The following is a 24,000-nucleotide window of genomic DNA, read 5'->3' as shown; positions in this document are numbered from 1 at the left end:
ACAGAAAGGCTTGGGGCTCAGAAGCTTACAAAAAGTATTGGATACAGCAAACCTGTATCTGGACTAGACTAGATACAGGAAAAGTGTCCTTGTGCGATTTTGGTTAATTCTCCATAAGAAAAATATCATTTTCAGAAATTAAATGCATAAAGCTGGATACAGTATTTGAGGGGGGTCTTCTTACAAGTGATGTTCAACAGGGTAGGAAACACACTGTTTTCCAGTGATGGTTCTTAAAAACAGCACATCTTATCTGTCTGTCTGTCTGTCTCAGTATCTACCTAAGAAAATTGCCATAAAAGAATTGCAGAAAAACAACAAAAGAACAAGAGAAATTGTTTTAATTGAATAACTGTGTACAAAGAGCTTTGCGTGAAAATAGCACATGGGCTGACTTACTGATTATGAATGAAAGAAGGAAGTACTAATTCTGTAATATCCATTACCAGGTTATATCACTGTTTTATTATTAAAACAAATGCTGCATTTCTCTACTTTTGTAGTACCAAAAAAGGATACTCGTGATATTTAGGATATAGCAAAGTGTTCAACATTTGCTGTACAAAACTTTTTATCTAAGAAGTAAAAGGAAGCAGGTCACAAATTAAGAAAACAAAACAAGCCATATTTATGATTAACAATACAAGGAAAAAGGATATATACTCAGCCAATATGCATTCTTAACCATTTCCTGCATCTTTTCAACTCTTCTGTACGTACAGGGGGAGGAAGGGAGGACACTTATACCTGATAGAAAGATCCATCCTGTTTGTCCCTAAAGAAGTAATCATATAGTGCTGAAAGAGAGCTATATATAGCATGTTATCTGTGCTGGGGAGTTGTACAGTGTTGTAATAAGAAACCGGGGAGATTGTAATGCATGATATAGAGCAATTAAGGACTATCATAACACTTTTAACATGCCAGAAATGTTCATAATGTTATTATGAATGTTGAAAACTTCATAGTCCTCCTGCAACAAATGCACAGATAAAGAAAATGTACCCTCCGCTAGATTTTTTTCAATAAGGAGTGCTGTTGCTGTACAGAAGGGTACCGAAACTAAAATGTGCATGGAAAGGGCTGTAATGTTGCTTGCATTTCTTTTTTTTTAAGCTTTGCCACTACCAACCCTTTATCTTCTCTAAATTAATTTGACTTAAAAGTACCTGTCAATGAAGCAGTGTAGAACCCCTAACACTTTGCAACATTCTTGTTTTTCCATGTTTTGATGCTATTAGGAAATTGGGAGGTATCTGCGCTAAATGTCATTCTTTGCTGCAGGGAAGCCACAGACTGTTATGAAACAGAAGAGATGAACGGTTAATCCTGAAACCCTATTCATGAATGAACCAAAACCCCCTACCTCTCTTAAAGGGTCTAGTAAAACAAAGGAAAATATTTCATAAGCGTACTGGAGTTTTGTTTAAGAAATAACAATTAGAAGGCATTCTGAAAGAGGTTTAATTAAGTAGTTTTGTGGTTATCACTTAAAACACTTTAAAAGTTATTCTCAAAGTGTTTTTAGTTAAACAGCAAGATAAACTAAATAGTGGATTATCCATGGAAGTTATAATTCTTAAGATCTACTTTCAAAACTGCTCATGGGTGCCAAACAAGAAACAGTCCGTAACTTCAGTTTAAAGATTTCAATTATTGGCCACAGTTGATGGGGAATAAAGAATATACTCACAAATAGAATACGTTTTAGTAACCTCGTGTGTGAACCATGCATTGTCCCTTCAGAGCATTTGTGCCGGTGTTGTTTGTTAAGAATGCTACAGCTGTCTTGCTACTAAGGACACCAGAACATGATATATCTCCAATCTGGGAATGCTATACCACCTGCAACAGGCTGATCATTGTTTATGGTAATGCTGAAGAACATTCATCTGTACACAGCTGGTGGATTAACAGTTTTTTACTGGGGCATGCACAAAGGCAATAAATGTAAGGTTTTCTGAGACATTCAGAAAGCTTGACAAATAAGCTTTTTAAATTTGTCGTCATAGTAACCATTAGATAGCAATATGCGTGAAAGTTCTTTGGTTTCAACCCATTCTGTACCCATGGTTAAACAGAAATACATGCCTAAATATGTGTGTGTGTGTGTGTGTGTGTGTGTGTGTGTGTGTGTGTGTGTGTGTGTGTGTGTGTGTGTGTGTGTGTGTGTGTGTGTGTGTGTGTGTGTGTGTGTGTGTGTGTGTATAGCTATATATATTTTGGGGTACTGAATATCATCAAATCCCCCTTTGATTAATATTTGTTTAGTTGACAAAATTTAGTCGATACAGAGATGGTCAACAGGTGTGTGATCACACAGTTCTCGGGTTTGGGGAAATATGCCTTTTCCCCAACATTGTGTGATCTTGGAGTTACTATACATAATTATTAGGGGATGATATGTGGGTCATTAACTCATTATCAGTGTGTGTGTGTGTGTGTGTGTGTGTGTGTGTGTGTGTGTGTGCGTGTGTGCCTGTGCATGTGAGTGTGCGCGCGCACGCGTGTGTGTGTGTGTGTGTGTGTGTGTGTATATGTATATATATATATATATATATATATATATATATATATATATAGGTTTGTATGTGCACATCTCATCTCATATCTATGTAAAACAAACCAAAGACAAATGCATCTTCATTTTTTTTTTATTTAGAACATAAGATAACATCTTTCACCCTTCTATGCAGTCAACCATTATGTGACAATAAACCATATGATTCAATGATCAAATGTAATAAGATTTTTTTTATTTAACCATGGCTTATATAAACCCCCTAATGGTGTAATCCATATTTTGATTTTTGTTTTATCTAAAATAAAGTTTGATTATGCATATTTTTAATATTAAATAGCACTTTGTCAAAAGCAATAAAGGTTCCAGACAATGAACCCTACTATATTAACATTCACTTATACATAAAAGTGCCATTTTCACGTCTACTTCTTTTGAAAATGTGGCATTTACTGTTTATTGTCACATGACTGCTGACTGCATATATGGGAGGAGACTGTATCTTATAAAGTACTGAAAAGACAGACTCCTGTGTGAGTGAAACTTATTTTTTTTTTCTTAGACAGTTATCTAGGCAGTTATATTATTATGTATTACTACAGTTATTCTATACACCACTATAGCAACTGATTGGTTCCTTATTGCACCTGTACTTATTACACAATATTATTGTCATGTTCTATGTAGTATGACAATATCTAGCAGTTTGTATTGCAGATAATTTGCTTGTAAACTGAGAAGCTGGTTGTGATATCTTATTGTTATTGCACTATTGTTAGGTTATCACAAGACTTGTCAGCATCTCGCATCCCTGAAATTAATACCAGAGTTCAAGAGTCTAAAAGCTTGACTGGAAAAAAACTGTTCTTGAACCTGGTCATTTTACAGGGTATGGTGCAGTATCTTCTGCCAGATGACAATCATGTGAACAGTTCAAAAGCAGGGTGAGTAGGATCACTTTTTATTTTTGTTGCTCTGTTGTAACGTGTCGTGTACAGATCTTTTATCTCTGGAAGTTTGGATCCCATTATTTTCTCTGGAACTCTGACTACCTTTTGTAGGGCTTTTATTTTTTATTTATTTATTTTATTTTACATTTGTTAACTGGGAAAGTCCGACTTGGAACGAGACAATTTTCAGCAGAGGCCCAGGGAGAAATGCTCCAGATCTGCTTCAGATCCAGATTTGATCTGCAGCTGAACAGCGTCTGTACCACACTGTGAAGTTGCACATTAGGATACTTTCTATGGTACCCCTGTAGAAGGTGGAGAGGATAGAGGGGGATAGACTTGCTTTCCTTAGTTTCCTCAGGAAGTGCAGGTGTTGATGGGCTTTCTTTACTATGGGACTTTTATTGGTTGACTAAGAGAAATCCTCCGCTATACAGACCCCCGGTAATTCTGTGTTCTTTCTCCATTCTACTGCCTCCCCATTTATCATGAGAGGAGAGTGAGCTGGTTGTACCCTCCTGAAGTCTATTATGATCTCCTTGGTATTGCTGACATTGAGGTCAAGATTACATCTGGCACACCAGTCAATCAGAGAACTCACTTCTTCCCTGTAAGCTTTTTCTTCTCCTTTGCTGATGAGGTCCACAACTGTAGTGTCATTTGCAAACGTAATGATGTGGTTGGTGTTAAATCTGGCTTTACAGTCATGGGTCAGGATAATAAACAGTAGCAGGCTTAGCACACAGCCCTGAGGTACTCCTGTGTTGACAGTGGTGTTCTTTGAGGAATTCTTGCCCACACATACTTTTTCGGGTCTTCCAGTCAGAAAGTCCAGGATCCAGTTGCATATGTGGTTATTAACACCTAAGTGGACAAGTTTTTCTATTAGCTGTTATGGGATCACTGTATTGAATACTGAACTGAAATCAATACACAGCATCTGACGCGACTGTCCTTATTTTCTAGGTGTGCTATTGTGAGATGCAGTGGAACAGAGATGGCATCTGCTCTGGAGCAGTTTGTATGGTATGCGATCTGCAGTGGATCAAGTGCTGTTGGAAGGTTTGCTGTTAGGTGTTTTTAGACCACCCTTTCAAAGCTTTTCATGATGATGGATGTGAGGGCCACTGGTCTATAATCATTATGGCTAGAGGGAGTGGCTTTCTAAAGTAGTGGTATAATGTTTGTGTTTTTAAAGCACTTGGGTACCTTCACTTGGCTGAGGGAGCGATTAAATATATCCGTCACCTTCACTTGGCTGAGAGAGATATTAAATATGATCATCAGTACACGGCTTAGTTGTTCAGCACAGTTCTTTAACACCTTTCCCAAGATGTTATCCAGCCCGGCAGCCATTCTTGGATTCACCTGACACAGGGTCATTTTCACCTCAGATTGGTCTAGAATAAGCACTTCATTAGTTGAATCACAAAACAAAGAACGCAACAGTGAAAAGTCCACCATTAATAATTCCAATAAAGCACTGTCGATGCCAGGAGTCACTTTACGATCTTTTATTCCACAATTAAATATACAAATACAGATTGAGCGCTTTCATCCCCTCCTGGGGATTTCATCAGAATTGGCAAGGGTTCTTTATTATCCCCCTTAAATACCCTACCCAACTCTGATGTCACACTTTAATTGATTCATTATTTAAGCATAATGTTAAAAAGACAGCAAAAATATACATTTTACCTTCACTTTCATAGTTAAAAATCATATCTAAAAAATGTTTAAAAACTAATTCTAAGATGTTCTGAATACTAGTACTTAGAAAGAAAACTTTATTACCTAATCAAAGTAATTAAAATCAATCCATGGATAGGCTTTATGCAGAGTTCACTTAAATTGTTCTGCCTTTTTATTCAACACAGGCTTTATAGATATAATTTCATTCAAACCTGGAGGGATACTGGCTTGTAACTTAACCTGCCATCTGGTCTCTCTTTCTTCAACATAATTTTTATAATTCCCTCCCCTTGGGTTTCTTAGCACTTTCTCCAAAATGCAAAACTTAAACTCTTTACATTCTACTGACACTTGAATATGCCTAAAAAGGGCATTATTGATGTTCTGAGTTTTAATTTGATAACCATGCTCGTACATCCTGTCCCTAAGTCTCCTTTCAGTTTTCCCTACATAATAACTTGGACAGGATGTACACATGGCTAAATATATAATGCCCTTTGGTTGACAATTCCCTTTTTCCGGTCTAATAACCGATTTTAAAGCATTATTTAATCTAATAACCTTGTCTTGACAAATGAAAGTACATTGAGAGCATGTCCCACATCTATTAGTCCCTGTTCTATCACCATTTTTATTATTACCAGTCTCAAAATTCTTTAAGTTCGGCCCCAACTTGTATACAAAATTGGGGACCTCACCCCCTATATTCCATAATTTTGGGTTGTTCTTAAGTATAGCCCAATTCTTTTGTATTATTTTCTGGACATCCTTTGCTTTCTGCCCATATGGTATTACCATTGTTGACAGTGGTGTTCTTTGAGGAATTCTTGCCCACACATACTTTTTCGGGTCTTCCAGTCAGAAAGTCCAGGATCCAGTTGCACATGTGGTTATTAACACCTAGGTGGACAAGTTTTTTTATTAGCTGTTATGGGATCACTGTATTGAATACTGAACTGAAATCAATACACAGCATCTGACACGACTGTCCTTATTTTCTAGGTGTGCTATTGTGAGATGCAGTGGAACAGAGATGGCATCTGCTCTGGAGCAGTTTGTATGGTATGCGATCTGCAGTGGATCAAGTGCTGTTGGAATGTTTGCTGTTAGCTGTTTTTTGACCACCCTTTCAAAGCTTTTCATGATGATGGATGTGAAGGCCACTGGTCTATAATCATTATGGCTAGAGAGAGTGGCTTTCTAAAGTAGTGGTATAATGTTTGTGTTTTTAAAGCACTTGGGTACCTTCACTTGGCTGAGGGAGCTATTAAATATATCCGTCACCTTCACTTGGCTGAGAGAGATATTAAATATATCCATCAGTACACGGCTTAGTTGTTCAGCACAGTCCTTTAACACCTTTCCCAAGATGTTGTCCAGCCTGGCAGCCATTCTTGGATTCACCTGACACAGGGTCATTTTCACCTCAGCTTGGTTTAGAATAAGCACTTCATTGCCTGGATCTGTAGGGAGTAACATTACCTTAAAGAAGTTCCTCTCCTCAAATCTGCTGTAGAAAGTGTTCAGCCTATCCAGGAATTCTGTGCTGTCCTCACATTGAGCTGATGTCGGTTTGTATTCAGTTATGGCTTTTATTCCCAGTTATGGCTTTTATTCCCTGCCACATACTCCTGGAGTCCTTCATGTCGGTGAAATGGCTTTGTACTTTCCTTCCATATGACCTCTTTGCATCCCTTATCCCTCTTTTCAGATTTGTCCTTGCCACCCTAAGAGTATCTTTGTCATTAATCGTGAATGTCACATTGTGTTCTTTTACAAGCTCGTATATTTTGCCTGTTAGCCATGCTTTTTGGTTTGCTCTTATGATGATGTTTTTATTCACCATCACATCTTCTACACATTTAGATACATATGCCACCACTGTTTCTATGTATTTGTCCAAGCTGATCTGTTGGTCAACTGTAGCAGCCTCTTTAAAAATGTTCCAGTTTGTGTTCTCGAAGCAATCTTGGATTGCTGGGATTGCATCCTCTGTATATGTCCATGTACGTATGCACATGTCCATATAATGAAAAATCAAGCCATTGAATGAAAAATGCTTGATCACCAGCTGCTTGAAAAAAAACACCTTAATTTTTTTTCAGGGGAAGACTTCCTGCAACCTCTATGGCCCCCTGCTAATTATATATACCAACTTGCAGGCTGCACTACAGTGGTGAAGGGAAAAATTCCCCAATCCCCACTCACCACAGTCTTACACACATAAAAATAATAAATAAATAAAAGATGTTATGTGCATTCAGATTATTTTCTAGCATGCACACAAGGTTTTTTTCTAGAAAAAAAAAATTTCTACCAAAGGAATGTAAACTATATATATATATATATATATATATATATATATATATATATATATATATTTGTGTGTGTGTGTGTACATGTGAATGTCACTCTGTTGAATCATTTCATCGAGAGACCATGATGTGCTTGGGAAATACATCAAAATCGTTCTTTTTTCAGTGCTGTAAATGTCAAGTGGAGGGTTGAGTACTTGTGCTTCAGATAAATGTGGGACTTGAATTTATGCTGAAAAGTTTGGCTATATCTATCATTTCGGCATTGGGGTGTGTGTGTGTGTGTGTGTCTGTGTGGGTGTGTTTGCTGATTAGAGTTACAATATAGACTAGGGAAAGGGATAGTGTTTTGTGCTTGTTTGTGCATGCGGGGGGGGGGGGTTGCTGCTTCTGTGTCTGGGCCCCTTGTGTAATTGTAATGTTACAGAAAGGGGTTTTCCTAAGGTAGATCTATTGCTGAAGTAGTACATCAATGAGTGTGTGACAAGCACTTATTACACCTATTGCACCCACGTCCAGACACTGGAGTGTGTGTGTGTGTGTGTCTTTTGGCTTTTCCCAGTTAGGGGTCGCCACAGTGGAACTCCGGTCCGCTAATGATTGTAGTAGAGTTTTACATGCTGGCTTGCCGGGTCTAACGCACAACCTTCAACGAAGGAACGCCCGTTCACGCATGTCGCCACACAGAAAACGCTCTAACTGAGAATCGAACGGGCAACGTCTAACTGTGAGGTGACAACGCTACCACAGCACCACCACCGTGTTGAACCGAAATGTTTAAGGACTGCATATTGCAGTGGAATGTCAAATCTCTTGCTGACATTTTATGACACAGAAAATCACTTTCAAGAGCATCTTCTGTGTTTTCATAACTTGTTGCTTGGTGTGGGTGGAGGGAGACACAAAACATCCCCTATGAAATTGGTAAAGGTTAGAAGCACAAAGCTTTGGAATGCATCTTTAATTGATCAGTTTATACAAAAAGTGAAACTATAGGGCTGAACATGCACATTCATCAGTATGTTACATAAGTCAAAGAGCAGTGTTTCACAAAACTACTGTCACATTAGGACATACTTTTAAGTTTGTCAGATTAGCTCTGTGTTAATCCATCACATTTTAGATTACTGGTTAAAGCACAGTATTCTACCCTGATTTTTTACTAACCAGTTATTTATTTATTTTTCTGTTCTATCTTGGCATTCAAATACTTTAAATCGATGTTCATTTTCATTTGCTTGCCATGTGTACTGTTTCCTTGGCTTGTCCCTGAAAATTGATTAAAAATGTTAAATATTATTCTGGGTGTGCCATATATGTATGCTGTCTCACTCTCATATTTTTGTGTGCCTCCTTTTTTCATATCACTTCAATTTCTCAATGCTGGCCATTGTCTGTTCTCAGCAGAAGGGCAGGAGATATACTAGGGCTAGAAGGCAATGCTCTACCATATTTTTTAGCAGCCTGCAGTGGTATTTGAGCAGATAAGCACATACTCCTTGCACGTGCCTCACTACATCTGCTCCCACGCTCCTACCTTATACTTTGTGTCATTGTGTGGAAGTGTTTGGTCACCAGGTTTTCTTAGACAGTAGCCACACAGCCCCCCACCCCCCCAGGAAGTAGAGCACATCACTCACTATCATTACTTCCCATACTGAGTAGCCCTCTGAGGTGCCTGGGTCTGTTCTCGAACCTGAGCTATGTAATACAGGAGACATATGTCCTGTTTATACACCACTGAGTTGGCTTTTCACAAACAGACTTTAATGCCATGGTGCTTTTCTTATTCTCTTCATTCCATGAAGTTTGATCACTTCTAAACTGACACCATTTTAGGTGTATCACTCTGCCAGCTGTTCATAAGATTATCCTACTTTCACCATGCAAATCATTTTACAACCTTTTTCCAATCTTCTTTGTATAATTTCTTTATTATTGGTTTAAACTTCTAAACTGCTGCAACCTGACTTAGCTCCTCCTCACACTCATGTAACATTCTTTTTAAATTCCCCAAATCTTTATTTTAAACTACATTTTCCTGTTTTTATGCCTTACTGCAGTATGCAGGGTATCTATTGACCTAATTACAAAACACAAGTCTTTCTGTCATGTCAATTTTCAAGCTCCTATGACGTTAATGTTTGACAAGTTGTGTAGTAAAATGGAAAAATACATGGCGTATAATTAAACCTTAGATCGTACACTGTGAATGGGAATAACTGCAGTAATGTTAATGGCATATTCATAGAGTACTTTCGGTATTGAGAATGTCACATATGTTAAGTATTATGTGTTATTGCAGAATATTGCCCTCTCATTGGGGCATATGCAGTTTTAAGGGTGATTTAATTTGTGCTGAAGCACAGTGGGTGCATGCCAGATTATCTGTAATAGCACTTTTTAATGTTAGCATTTTAGTTTTGTCTCCCTCTAGTAATCTGGAATCACTTTACACAGATACAAGATAAACTGAGATGCTTTAATTGGGCCCATTGTTTTTAAGGAAAGGTGATGTTTTCATGTCATCACTTCCTCTGGGTGCTGTGTGCATGCTGTTAGACTTCTTGTACTGGTGTCATGATGCACCCGATTCTAAAGCCCATTCTGCATAGTGAAAAGGCCATAACACATAATTGTTTCCTGTTTCTGACTCTTCTCCTTTCCAGCTGCTTCAAAACCTTAAGGTATTTTTGTAGCATGCAGCTTTATTACACACATTACTACTCTGTTTAGTTTATTAGATCTTTGTGGAAAACTATAGCAGAATATAGATGGTGGAATAAAAAAATCTGCCACTCTTGTGACAGCAGACAGAAGGCCAAAAGCCACAGAGTTTCTAGTTTCCCATAGCAATGCATTAAATAACTTGGATTCTTAAAGCCATACCTTTGTAAATGTATTCAAGTATTATTCAGGACAGCACACTGCACCAAACAGTACCTCTTTGTAGGAAACATTGCTGGGTAATTCTTTGAATCCCTGTGCTGTTACTGTAGCTGTGTGGGTGATGAACTGAAACCTAAGGAATGCTTGAGAATTGATCCCTGCTGTGGGCTTGGTATTTAATTTCACGTCATATCAGTGTCAAATCTAAGACTGTAAGCCTGAGGCTCAATTATTGTTCTCTACCTCCCCTTTGCAAAGCCAGAAGCTCCTTGAGGTAATGCTGATGCCCTATGTTTGAGTAATATAAGGGTCTCAGTCTTATAAAATGACAGTGTTTGACATGAAAAAGAACTACAAGTAGTGTGGATTATAGTTTCTAATGTCATTATTGACTTAAATGCTGTAAAAACAAGATAAGCAGAATCTGAAGAGGCATGTGAATCTGTAAACAATGGTGAAGCATAAGCAGCTATTTGTTACATCATATCCCCTTCCCCGGTGTGTAATAACTATGGTGTTATGCCTGTGAAATGTTTTTCCAAATGATCATTAGACAGAGGGGCTTGAGTCAAGAGCTTGCTAAGGTGAGTTTCTGTTTGGTGATTGCATTGACAGCAGTGGACCACAGAACATAATTTCAACCTGAGACAATTAAATGTCTAATGTTATCACATATGTAAGGACCATAACTTGAATATGGATGTCCTGCAGTAATGTACAGCATGGAATCTGAAAGCAGTGGTTTCTAAGTATGCATTTTAAAACATTTTAGGTTTATGTTGGTGTAATATGGGAATTTTTCAGTTATTAGACAGTCAAACGGAAAATAATATTACTCTAACGTAATGATGAAGATGTTAGAATATGTTAGAGCAAATCCTGAAAGCCAACCAGTTACTTGTAACAAACCTCACTGTCTACCTTGGAAATGCCAGCTTTTGTTTCTTTTCATCCATTATTAGAGAAAATCAGTGTTTTCAGTGGTGTGACTTTTGTAGTATCCTTTCCTGTTTTTTTCTGGAATGGCCGGTCTTGCATGGATATTGACATATTGAAAGCTGTAGGTGAGGGAATGAAAAAGTTGATGTGAATTTCACATTTTTTGACTGCAAGTGTGATTTGAATACATTTTCACCATCAACAGAACACTATTGATGGGATACAAGAAAGTTTTTTGCGTCTGATGCATTTGCCTTTTCTTTACTTTCTGAGTTATTAAAATGTAAATGATGTGATTTAGAATGTATGTGGCAGTTGCCGATTGTAGAATATGTTTGCATTGTGTTTTGTACAAACAGACTACTGGGACGTAGATGGTAGTGTGTCTCATTCTTAAAACTCATGACTGTTTTAACTTTGATGCTGTCACATGTGCACAGCATGGACATAATACTTGTTCACTCTTTATTCTGTATGAGTGGCTTGCTTGTATATATAGTACACTGTTAAGAGGTAGAGGCAGACACAATAGAATGCAATAGTTCACTTGCAGATTTCAATAGGTAACTTGGGGAGGCACAATGACTTATGTATAGTTAGGCTGCATTCTGATGTAGGCTGTGGGAAGTGAACCTCAGCCAGTCTACTAACAAGTATTCATAACTCACTCTAGTAACCTGTGCACTAATGAGTATTCACTGCTCACAGCAATAACCAGTGCATTAACAGGTATTCATAACTCACTGAAATAACTAGTGCACTAATGAGTATTCACTGCCTTTACAAGCCTAGCCATAGGATTACCCTGGCATCGTGCCACCCGACCTTAGTTCCCAGTGCCTCTGTCGAGTAGAGCCACTGGAGTTTTCCCTGGGGTGAATTTTCTATTTCCCATCCACTCATCAAGATTTCTCTTGAAGAGGGTCAGCAAGGTGCTCTACTTGACATGTATGGAAAGTCTATTCCATAGCATGGGCAGTCTCTAGGTTATAAACCTGTCCCTCCAGTACATTCTGCTGATTGTGGTAATGAGGTTGAGTTTTCTGGAGAGTGTGGTGTGGAGGGATTGGGATTTCTTTAGATGTAGCATTTCTAACAGAGCTGTGTGAGACATAGCTTTGTAAGTCAAGCCTCTAAGTAGGCGATATGAGACAGAGAATAGTTGGAGTTTTTTGAGTCTGCCGATATAGGACAAGTGTTTAAGGCCTAGGATCCTCTTTGTGAGGTACTTTTGCGGTCTCTCCAGTTGTTGCAGGTGTCTAGTGAGGTACATGCCAAATGGGGCATTGTACTCGATGATTGGCCTAATGAGAGAAGAGTAGAAGGAGACAATTACCTCTTTCTTCCTGGATGCAAAACCCTTAGTAATGAGATGTACCACATAGAAGGACTTTCTTACCACAGTGGCAATGTGGTGATCAAAAGAGAGGTTGCTGTCAATCTGTGTTCCCAGATCTCTTATAATGCCTTCTGTGTTCAGTGGATTGCCATCAATGTGGTAATTCATGGGAACTGGGTTTTTCTCAAAGGGGATGATGACACATTTTTTTTTGGCATTGAGCTTAAGGCCATGGTTCTGACACCAGTCGTTGGTCTCAGTGAGGCCATTCTGTAGGATGTCAACATCTTTTGGGGAGTTAATAATAGCTCCCAACTTGCAATCATCTGCAAACTTTGTCAGCTAGAGTCCCTTCATGTTGGCCTGGACTTCAGGGAAGTAGATACCAAACAGGAGAGGACCCAGGACCAACCCTGTAGGACTCCACTCATGACTAGTCAGCAGTCTGACTTGGAGCCAGCTACTTTCACACTGTAGGTTCTATCTGTGAGCCAGTTTACAACCCACCTAGTGATATAGGGGCTGATGCCTAGCTTAGTGAGTTTTTCTATGATTCCTGAGTGGGGAATGGTATCAAAAGCCTTGACCAGATCAAGGTAGGCTGTATGAACCACCTTAACTTCATCCACAGCTCTGATGACTGATGCAAAGAAGTCAACCAAGTTGAGCAGGCATGATCTACCCTTCAAAAAACAAACTGTGTGGGATCCAGAGTTTGGAGATTCCCTATATCCTTGTTTATTAGGTCCATGATGATGCGTTCCATAGCTTTGCATATCAGACTCATCAGGCTAATGAGGCAATAGCTCACAGGGTCTGTAGTCACTCCTCCTTTGTCGTGAGGGATGACTGTAGCATTGCACCATTCGTTAGGGACAAAGCCTGAGGTGAGGCTGTGATTGAACAGGGCATACAGGTGAGGTGCCAGTTCACTCTGTAGTTCATGTAGAACACAGCCAGGGATATTGTCAAGTCTCATAGAAGCTGTATTGTTGGACTTGGACAGTGCTGTTTTAACCTGTACAGCAGTAATACTGGGTGCCTGGCAATCTACTGGAATTGTGATTGGTCCTTTGGGGGGAGTGGGGTAAAGTCGGCACTGAATCTGTTGGCCAGTATATTGGCAATATACTTTGGCTCGGTATTGGAGTTACCATTGTGCAGTAAGTCAGAGAAAATCTGGGAATTGCCGTGGAGATTCTTTACATAACTATAGAAGGCCTTGTGGTTGTCTTTACTATCAGCTGCAATTCTGTTTTCATAGCTAGCTTTAGAGGATTTGATGAGGGATCTCAACTTTTTGTTGAGGCTGATAAGGAAGTTTTTCCAGTCTTGGAGCTTCACCTTATTCTGCATCAGTGTCCTCCTTCTGTTGTAGAGTTTGTTTATGGCAGGGGACCACCAGATTGGCTTCCATTTTGTGGAGGATAGCATCTTGGTTCTATTGGGTATGGCGAGATCCATGCACTTGTGTATGTGTTCGTACGGTGCATTGGTGTATGATTTAGAGGTCATACAACTATTCTCCATTTGCATGGGTATCTTGAAGTTAGCCACCTCTGTTTTTAGGTGCCCAAAGTTAGCTTTGGAGAAGTTTTTCATGGTGGTTACCTTTGCGGGGGGGGGGGGGATTTCCAAGATGATTAGATTGTGGTCTGATCTAACCAGGGAGGAGTTGATTATTGGTGTAGAGCAATGGTCGCCCATGTTAGTAATGACCAGGTCAAGGATGTTGCTACCTCTAGTAGGGGTAAGAACAAGCTGGTCCAGGACATTGAATTAATGAACTCCAGGAAACGTTGGGAAGTGTACTGGTACATGAGTAGTTTTCTCAGTTAATGGAGGGGTTGTTGAAGTCGCCTAGTATGAGAGTATTAGGTTGGACCCTAATATTCTCCAAGGTGCTTAGGAACTTGGAGTGCGAGTCTTGGGACATGGTTGGGGACCTATAGCAGGCTATGACCTGTATCGCTGTCTTACCCAATGTTGGCTGCACCTGAAGCATCTCTGATGTGTTATGTTGGGCTACCAGTCTGGAGGTGTCCGCATCCTTTATGAATAAGGAAACATCACCACCTCTGAAGCTTTGGTCCAAGTTCTGGGGCTTTAGTCAGTGAAACCTTATTTAAGCAAACAATTCTTCAAGCAAAATTCTCCAAGGGAAAAAAATAGGTTGCGAGCTACTGACAGTAACAAACACTATAAAATGTAAAACTCTGCAAAGTGGGGGGCTTCACCCCCACCCCCTCCTAACTAAATATACCAATGCCAAGATTGCACTACAGTGGGGAAAAGGGCAAATTCCCGAAGATGCAAAAACCATGTGTTTTCCTTGAGGAAAAAAAATCCCTGAAAGGCTCGTTTGCTTAAATAAGCTTTTACTTAAGTGAATTTGATAAATAGTGATTCGCTGAATAAAGCATTTGACAAACTGATATAGATACCCTGACGAGTATTCACCACTCACTGCAGTAACCAGTAGACTGTAATGCTTTGCTGCACTTAACTCTAAGAACTGATTTACAGACATGCAAGCAGACAGGAAGCAGGTGAAATCTTGTACTGCAAGTTTAGGGAATGATTTCTAAAGAGAGGGTGAAGCCACAAATCACAAACTGAGTTCTTTAAACCTACAGTGCAGGTTAATGAATCACACAAACAAGAACCCCAAATTTTCCATTTATCAATTTTTTTTTGGTTTGGATGATTCTTTCCCATTAATTTCAAGGGAATATGAGAACTGTATTGATTTTGCAAAAGGGATCTTCCTTTCTCCATTGCTTCCTCTACACACAGCTCTGATGTACTGCGTAAGCATATGCATGCGCAGTACATCAGAACTGCTCCAGGATACCAGACAGCTGCGGAAGGGCAGCACAGAGGCATTATACAATGCCATTATTTAAGAAAAGTAAGTATTTTTGTTTCTTAAATAATGTAATTGTATAATAGCAATAACCCACTTCTGGGTGTGGGTAATGTTGAATTTACCCATGGTTGTCTTTGTTTGGCCACTCGGGCTTCGTCCTCGTGACCAAACCACAATAACCGTGGGTAAATCCAGCATTACCCACACCCAGGCATGGGTTATTGCTTAATTATCATCCATGGGATGGATAAGGCCATTCTATAATGAAATGGGATAGGTTATTTGAAGCACAAAAGGGATTTTGTGACTAGACTTAAAATAGCCCACAAGGGCAGCTAGCCTAGAACTTACCTATGAAAGTCCAGTTGTCCTGTCTGGAATATATGTATTTCTTCATCTATGAGTTTATTAATCAAGTTTGTGTACTCCTGTGGCCATGTCAGTCTGGTCACATGTTGCGTATCTGTAGACAGTAGTAGACACTGCTGGAAAATGATTACACCAGTCTTATTAATTGTACTTTCACTGAACACGATGACCCCTATTGGATATATTTAAGAAATGTTGTGATTAAGGACGTAACTAGTCTCCTTAACTATGTTGATTAAGCTGAGAAAATGATAACAGACTGGTTAAGTGTGTCAAATATAGATGAGATCTGAGTGTAAAGGATGTTCTGAAGTGTATGGTATGAATGGATTTCCTGAATTAAATAAGAGGTTTCCTTTAGGACAGAGTTGCAAAGTGACATCGACAGGAATGTGAAAGGACTGGTCACCAGTTTATATAGTATAGGATAGCAAAGATGAATAGGTAATGGAAAGGGCGATATAACAGACAAGGCTATCTCTTTGATGCATGAAACTTTTTGGAAGGCAGCCTATGTAGTTCACATTAAAGAATAACTGGACATAATGAGCACTACTCCATCTTTACTCTGTAGCATATCACCTACTCCGAGGTGATCTCTGCCTAACATATAAAGCTATGTCAAACCCAGAGCTGTTGGACATGCTACACCTAAAGAAATCCCAATTCCTCTGAGCTACACACTCTAGGGACCTAAACCTTGTCACCACAATAAACAGGACATGCTGGAGGGATAGACTCCTGTCCCAGAGATTTCCTATACTCTGGAACAAGCTACCCATCTATGTCAAGCAAAGTTCTTCATTAACACTCTTCAAGAAAAATCTTGATGAGTGGATGGGAAATAGGAAATACACCCCGGGGATCACTTCTGTGTCTCTGCTGGACAGTGGCACAGGAAAATAACTTTCTTGGGTGGCGTAAGCTATGGAACCTTGTTGGCTAGGCTTACTTAGGCCCTTGGGCCGATAGCCTAGTACCTACCTATGAACCTATGAACTAGTAAGGAACTAAGGAGATGAATGGAAAAGAGTATGGAATACGATGTGAACCTAAGCATACAATAAATGGTAAATGTTGAGGAATGCCATGACTTCAGCAAGATTTGATTGGTTAAATGATTCATCCACATTTTGCCCCAAATGAAAATGCGATAGAACAAGTAAACGACATATGAGTATTGAAAGATTTCACTCCTAAGTAATGGAAAGTGCTTAAAAGATGCCTGGAATATAGAATTTTGTAGTTATGGTGATAAGAAATACCACACAGTGCAGTGATGGATGGTGTTAGTTTGAAATATATACATTTGCACAATAAACAAAAAGTTTTTTTTTTAATCTGTAAACCAAGCACAGATATGCGAAACAACTGTAATAGTGTTAGAGAAAGCATAACACTGCATATTAGACAAGGAAAAATATTTGTCATTTGTAAATTATTGTATTTCTGGTTGTGAAGGTTTTTCACACAAGCTTTTGAAAGGCTTAAATACCTGTAAAAAATTGTTAGTAGAAGGAAGCTTACCACATTTTTTGAGGTAGTGCTACCTGTCCATCTCCACCATGCTGTCATGTGGAGCAGAACGTTATACAATATTGGGTCAGCTTTTATCTGCAAGAGTTATTCATGCATAGTGGAGTTTCAGTTCATGCTGGCCTCAAGCTCAAGGGGCAGCAATGAAACATATCCTCCAAGTATACAAATGTCTGATTATCTTAGTTGCTTCCACTATGGAGAAACTGAGATAATGAAGAGCGGGAAAAATGGAACTGGATTGTACAGCTTAGAAGAGCTTGCAAACCATGTTAACAGATTTTAGAGAAAATAGTGAACAAATCTTGACACAATGAACCGTTGCTGAGAGTGACGCACACCTAACGTACTCTGAGAGACACTGCTGTTCATGAACTGCATTCCGTCATACAGCGTAAAACAATATTTAAATATGTATTTGTTTTCTTAATGTAAGAATTTTTAATTGATATATAAATCACATTAGTACAAGTCATTGGTCAGTAGTTCATAGCGCATTTCTTGCAGGAATAGATAAAGCTTAATCTGCATTCTAAGGTTTATTGCCTTGATATGCTCACTTTCAGAGGCATACCATGGCACATTTTAAGTTGTTACCTGTTGTGCTTGTTCCATCTCTTTCTTGTGAAGCTGAACTGGAGCTAAGTAAACTAGGGTCCTCTGAAAAAAAGAAAAGTTTGGCATAAAGTACTGCTAATAAATGCTTCTGGTTTATGACAAATTACAGATTTACTGTGACATCTCATATACTGTTATATCAAAAGGTCATCTTCAGTTCAAAGTTCATTATTTGAAAGTAGAACACAATTATACCTTCAACATGATTGCTACACTGTTTTAAAGCACCACTGTATTATATTCTTAGTAAAAGAATAACGTTTTGATATTTTGTTTTCATTGCTGTTCATCATATAAAATATTGTTGTTAATGAGAAGGTGTTTTACTTAAAATTTCACACAACCTTAACTCACTCCCTTTATAGAGCTACTGAAAAAGTAGAAGACCCCACCCAATTACATATATGCTAACAGCCTAGTATGGGGCTATTATTGTAAAATGCAAAAATGTAAGTAGAAGAGAAAAAAGGAATTGAAAGACATAACAAAAGGCAGTTTTTATGTAATCGCAGCTAGGCATGCATACAAGAGATTACCATGGCTTTAGAGTTGAATATGTGATGACTTGCATACCTGAGGTGTAATGCGTAACTGTAGGATTTAAAAGTCCTGCAGCACAAAGGTACTGACATCCTCTCTAAACACCCTAACCTACATAAAAAATCCTAAATTCAAACCTACCTTTAATTCTGCCTTAAAATGGCTAAAGAAGAGAAAATACTGAAATGTAAATAAAGCAAAAATTTAAGTATGCACATTAAATACACAGAGGCAGTGACACCCAAAAATGCTCTAGTCCCATAAACCAAAACTATAAACAGAAAGTTATCTTTATTTCAACTAAAAATGAATATAATACAAAACTGAAGTGCATTTCCATTCCATAAAGTATAAAAAAGTAACATTACACAGTGCACTCAAAAAATTTGCACACACAACCCTTATAACAAAATTGTCCACATGAATCAACTACGTGGAAGTATAAATCATTCTTCTTAGGATGAAAAAAGACAAAATAAAAGAATAAGAGGCTAAAAAAACATAACTACAACTATACAGTCAGAAAATAGTATAACCAGAAAAGTGGACATGAGTCTGTCTAAACTTGCTTCAAACAAACTGATTAGAAAATGTGAACTATAAAAAACTGAGTATAGCATAAACCACACTAATCTATGCTTTGTGCTGGAGATAGAGGCATTCTCACTAGGTATCAGAAACACCTCAGCTGTCTCTTATCCATAAGGATTTGCAGCGGCTGTATTCTGAGTTCCTCCCAAATTGCTTAACTCCTCACTCTGGGGTGGAAGGTAAATCTAACTAGTTCACTTCTTTCCCTGGTATCTGTCATCTTACTCTGATTATGACCATATGTGAGATTGTAGACCCAGAGTGACCGATAAACTGAGGCTCAAGTCCTATGATTCTTCTCTCATTTTACTATCACAGTTCAGTTTATCACCCACACTATCACTGCCACTGCAGCCTTTAGATGGTCAGACTCCAAGTACTCATGACCCTTACTAATGAACAAGATCCCAAGACTATACAAAGTTACTGGACTTGGGGGCAGCTATTGCCTTCTCACTTGTGGAGGTCAAGCCTCTCTTTTTCCAAGAGAAAACCATGCCCTCTGAAATGGAAGCACTGAGTGTCATCCCATCCACCTGACATTCAGCAGTGGACTACTGGTATGCACTGGATATCACAGGTCCTTGAGGTCAACAGGGCAGCACTGTCTGCAAGGAGCAATGATGCACTGCAAATGTCTACAAAATGAATAGCCTTCAGACCCTGGCTGCAAGTGAAATCCTATCTGTGGATGTTGTGAAGAGTCGGGAGATGTGTTACATCTTTAGCTACTAATGCTACATTCTACATTCCCTTAAAACATATTCAGCACAATGTAATGCAGATACGACCATTGCTGAATGTATCTGTGACTCTGGGATCCTGCAGTTTTGAAGCACTGCACACAAGACATTGTGGGTACACAATCCTTTGTCTTAATCAGACCAACAAAGTACATGTAGATCATGCAGGCAAGGTTTTGAAGCACTGCACACAAGACATTGTGGGTACACAATCCTTTGCCTTACTCAGACCAACAAAGTACATGTAGATCATGCAGGCAAACTCCCATGAGCATGATAGTGTCTGTACAAGGACAAAGAGCTGGTCCAATGTTCCACAGCTAAGATGGAACCCACTCTAACATTTATCTATCAGATGAGGTCTTTGTTTGGATACCTGACAAAGGCTTTCATAAAAAAGTGAAGGCTTATGATTCCACTGTAGCTGGAACATGCCCGCTTGTGTTCCTTTCTGGAAATGGTGAATACCACCTAAGTATTCCAGTCAAGCACTCTCCATACAATAATTAAAAGGTACATTAATGCTGACAGCCCAGTTGTAGCCAGCTCCTTCAGCATTTCCCACATCTCATCTAGTCTTGCTCTTTTACCTCTGTAGAAAACTGTAATTGCAGCAATGACTTATGTAGATAAATGGAGCCAGTCCCACCAATTGCTTCTCATGCTTTCATTAGGGCATGATTATCACTATCAGGAGTTTTTTAGTGTTTCTCCCATCTCCTGTCAAATGACTCAGTGAAAGTCACTATGGCTCTACCTTTGCAGAGAATAACCTGGGCAGTGTCAGATCTCTTCCCCATTACTGGGTGGTTTGCCAGAACTCACTGGACCTCTTTCTTTGTGTACTCTACAAATATATACACATTCACTTTGGTGACTTTTGGCTGCATTTTGGCCCATTGGTCAGTTACCAAGACTAGCTCTTAGCAGTGCACAGAAGTCTATTACTCTAGCTTCTTGACTTCTCTCACTGCTGATGTCCACATCTAGTTCCTAAGTTTTTTGTCATGACAAATACCAGTCAGCACTTGGGACATGGCGTCTTGCTGTCACCTCATCAACTGAGGGCTTGAGCAGGGTCAAGTCAAACTCTATGTTTCCACTGGGTTTAGTATATGGGAGATGCTCTTCCAGAGGTCGATGTTCAACTCATCCTTCAGAGAGGCATCTGCAAGATACCGTTACTGTATGTCTGAGTTTTCTGGATCTGTCCAGCCATCAGCCCCACCATATGACCCACCTGACTAACAAGTGATCAGTTGACAATTAATTTCGTCTTTTGCCCCTGTCTATCCATAACATATGACCCCTGGTCAGATGACATGACCACCAAACTGATAACTGATCCATGGTCCAAGATGCTCTGACCATAATGCTCATTATGGACAATCCGTGACTAGCATAAAAGCCAAGTAAACAGTGACCACTTGAGTTGTTGTCAGGTACCAGTCCTCCAAGTCACACCTTTCCATGTAGTTCCATCATCCTTATAGGACTGCAGAGTCAGTATGTGGTACCCAAGTGAGCACTGATCTTGTGTTTCCTGAGAAGGCTGAATACTTCTAAACTTGGTTAGGTACACATCAAGAAACAACTGTGTTGCCTTTTCTGTAACTTAGTCATATCCAGGTGACTGCATTTAAGCTGCACAAGTACAAACTGCACTGCAGGCAACAAAGGGCCTTATGAGTATCCTGCACCTATATAAGGCCTCTCTCAAGGGTAACTTCAGAGCAGAAGAGATGAGAAGATGGATCCATAAACAGTGCTGTGTAGGGGTAGGAGCAGCTGTATGTGCCTAGTTATTTTCAGAGTCCTTCTCAATAAGTAGGGTGACATTCCCCATCTGAAGATCAAACCTACAATAAGGTCTAGCCAGTCTTAACGTATCCGACTTCTACCAACGACTTGACTGGAATCACACCTGGTTTCCACCTGTCACTTTGCAAGTGGTGAGCTCGCATAGTTTTCTGAATTCCCTAATTCAAAATTATTGCTTGTTGTGCTCTCTCTTTTGTGCAAATAAAACATAGTACTTACCTTTGAACTATTCTGCTGTGATTTAGTAATTAAAAGCAGTAATCTGAGTCCATACACATCATTCTTCTTGCATGTATACAGAATGTTTATCCTGTTGTAGAAGTAGAAAAGTTTAAAGAAATGTCTGACATCTTGCTTTGTAATCAGAAGAAATGTAATCTGAAGACGCAGTCTAGAGGTATTGCATCAGTGCATAGGTGACATCATGGCAAGTCATACACAGTGCTGTCTTACTTGATATTTGGTGTCAGATCTCAAGAGACCAAGGGCAGACAATCCACAATACAGTAAACATATTCCAGCAGATGACCCAACACTGACAGACTTCCCATATGACTTTGTTACCATGGCCACTTCTCTTTAGTGGTGATGGGCAGCTTTAGTGCCAAATGACTACAGCTGTACTTCAGTGAGACTTATGACCTGCAATAGACCTATCATGTTAGAAGAATGAAAATTGAGCAAAACACTGTTCTGAGCAGGATGATCTTGACTGAAAATTTCTGGATATGAGGGTAGGTGACTTCAAGTGTAGGCTAGAAATGAAGTAAACCAACTGGAAATTACACCTTCAGGCAGACACATTTATTGGACTAAAAGAGCCATAAATATTAAATATATTATAAAAAGTAGGAGGTTGATCAAATTCAAATTTTAACTTAGTATGCCTGTATATTTGTTTATGTGTTTTAACATTATTAGATTGATTTTTATGAGCAAGTTACCATTTTAAGTTTTAACTCTTTAAGAATGCAAGCTGTGGTCATGTACTCTTGCTAGTCATGTGACTTTATTGGTCATGTATTTTTAATATGTTATTTAATGGCTGTGGTGTGGCATTACTAATAAAGTCCTGTTTTATACTCTCAACAAAAGGGCTAAAGTCATGTTTGGAGTCTGCAAGTGATGTTTTTGGCTTTTTTTCATCTGATTCTACACCAGTAGCATCAACGAGTTGTGTGTTCTTTGTACTATTGCACTTTTCTTGGTCTTTGTCGTGTCCAAGCACCAGTAAGATTTGATTTTCTTTCTTTATTGTATACACATCTTTCTACTACAAGGTTCCATTTGGAATACCTGTCCTATTGTTTCTGGGGGAGTACCCACATTCACGTAGATTTCTTCCTCATGTCAACAGTATATTTTCCATCCTTCATATCTCTCTCTCTGGATATTCACTGGATATCAGTTCCATCCTGTAAAATTTCCTGCTGCCCTTTACACAAGTGTACCTATATTTGTAGTTATTACATATAAGGGGGTACATGCGTTACTGCCTGGTTACCTGCTATTATTTTATTTGATTGGCTGATCTTATTGGGGGGAGGGTACATGATCACTGTATTTTACTGTATGTGTGCATTAGGTTTCCTTGTCCACATGGCGTATATCCTTTTCATCTACTTCTCTGATACTGTCTCAGTACATTGCTGCTCTGTTGAAGATATCAGAAAAAGAAGCAACATGTGTTGTTGCCAATGTAACTCTGTGACACTTTTGCACCAGTGTTTTGACCTTTCATATTAGGACCTTAACAACATTTCTGGTTATTGTAATGACATTCCATTTCTAAAACAGTTCTTTCATCTATTACCTTACCTTCTGTCTCACAAGGTGCTTGGGAATGTGCCTAATTTGCTGGTGGATCCCCTGAAGGCAATCTCCAAAAGATTATTTGCCTTGGTAGAGTTGTCTGAGAACTAGAACAGCAGGAATGTTGCCTGCTACAAATGGTCTGGAGAAAGGAGAAAGCCAGGGAACCATAGGCAGAGGTGTAGCCAGCTAATCTAACTTCTTCTGCTCGTCCAATGAACTTGCACTCTACCCTCTCAGCTCTTCAAGTGCCCCCAGGTCTAAACAGAAGAACAAAAAAAAAAAAAACTTTTCACAGCACCCAAATGAAAAAGAAAATCTGAATTCAAATGCCTTTCTATGCTGGCATTTTGATACAGAAAATACAGAGCCAGCCTCCTGATAACACTTTGCCGCACTCTTGCTATGCTACTGGCTGTATACATGGTAACCTGACAATAATGTCAGGAAAAGTCA

General features: G+C 39.0%; 1 protein-coding gene across 1 annotated transcript in view; it reads right to left on the bottom strand.

Moving 5' to 3' along the window:
• Positions 1 to 24,000, bottom strand: part of CD34 (CD34 molecule) — a 424,855-nt gene that overhangs the window by 149,873 nt on the left and 250,982 nt on the right. Inside the window, exon 5 of the mRNA XM_044077137.1 lies at positions 18,017 to 18,079. Within this exon, the coding sequence (XP_043933072.1) occupies positions 18,017 to 18,079 (63 nt within the window). The remainder of the gene's footprint in view (positions 1 to 18,016; positions 18,080 to 24,000) is intronic.

This window comes from Protopterus annectens, chromosome 7.part0 (assembly GCF_019279795.1).
Source record: "Protopterus annectens isolate FY-2018-M chromosome 7.part0, PAN1.0, whole genome shotgun sequence".
Classification (NCBI taxonomy): Eukaryota; Metazoa; Chordata; order Ceratodontiformes; family Protopteridae; genus Protopterus; species Protopterus annectens.
The sequence above is the reverse complement of the archived record's forward strand: the minus strand, read 5'-3'. Positions and strand labels throughout refer to the sequence as shown.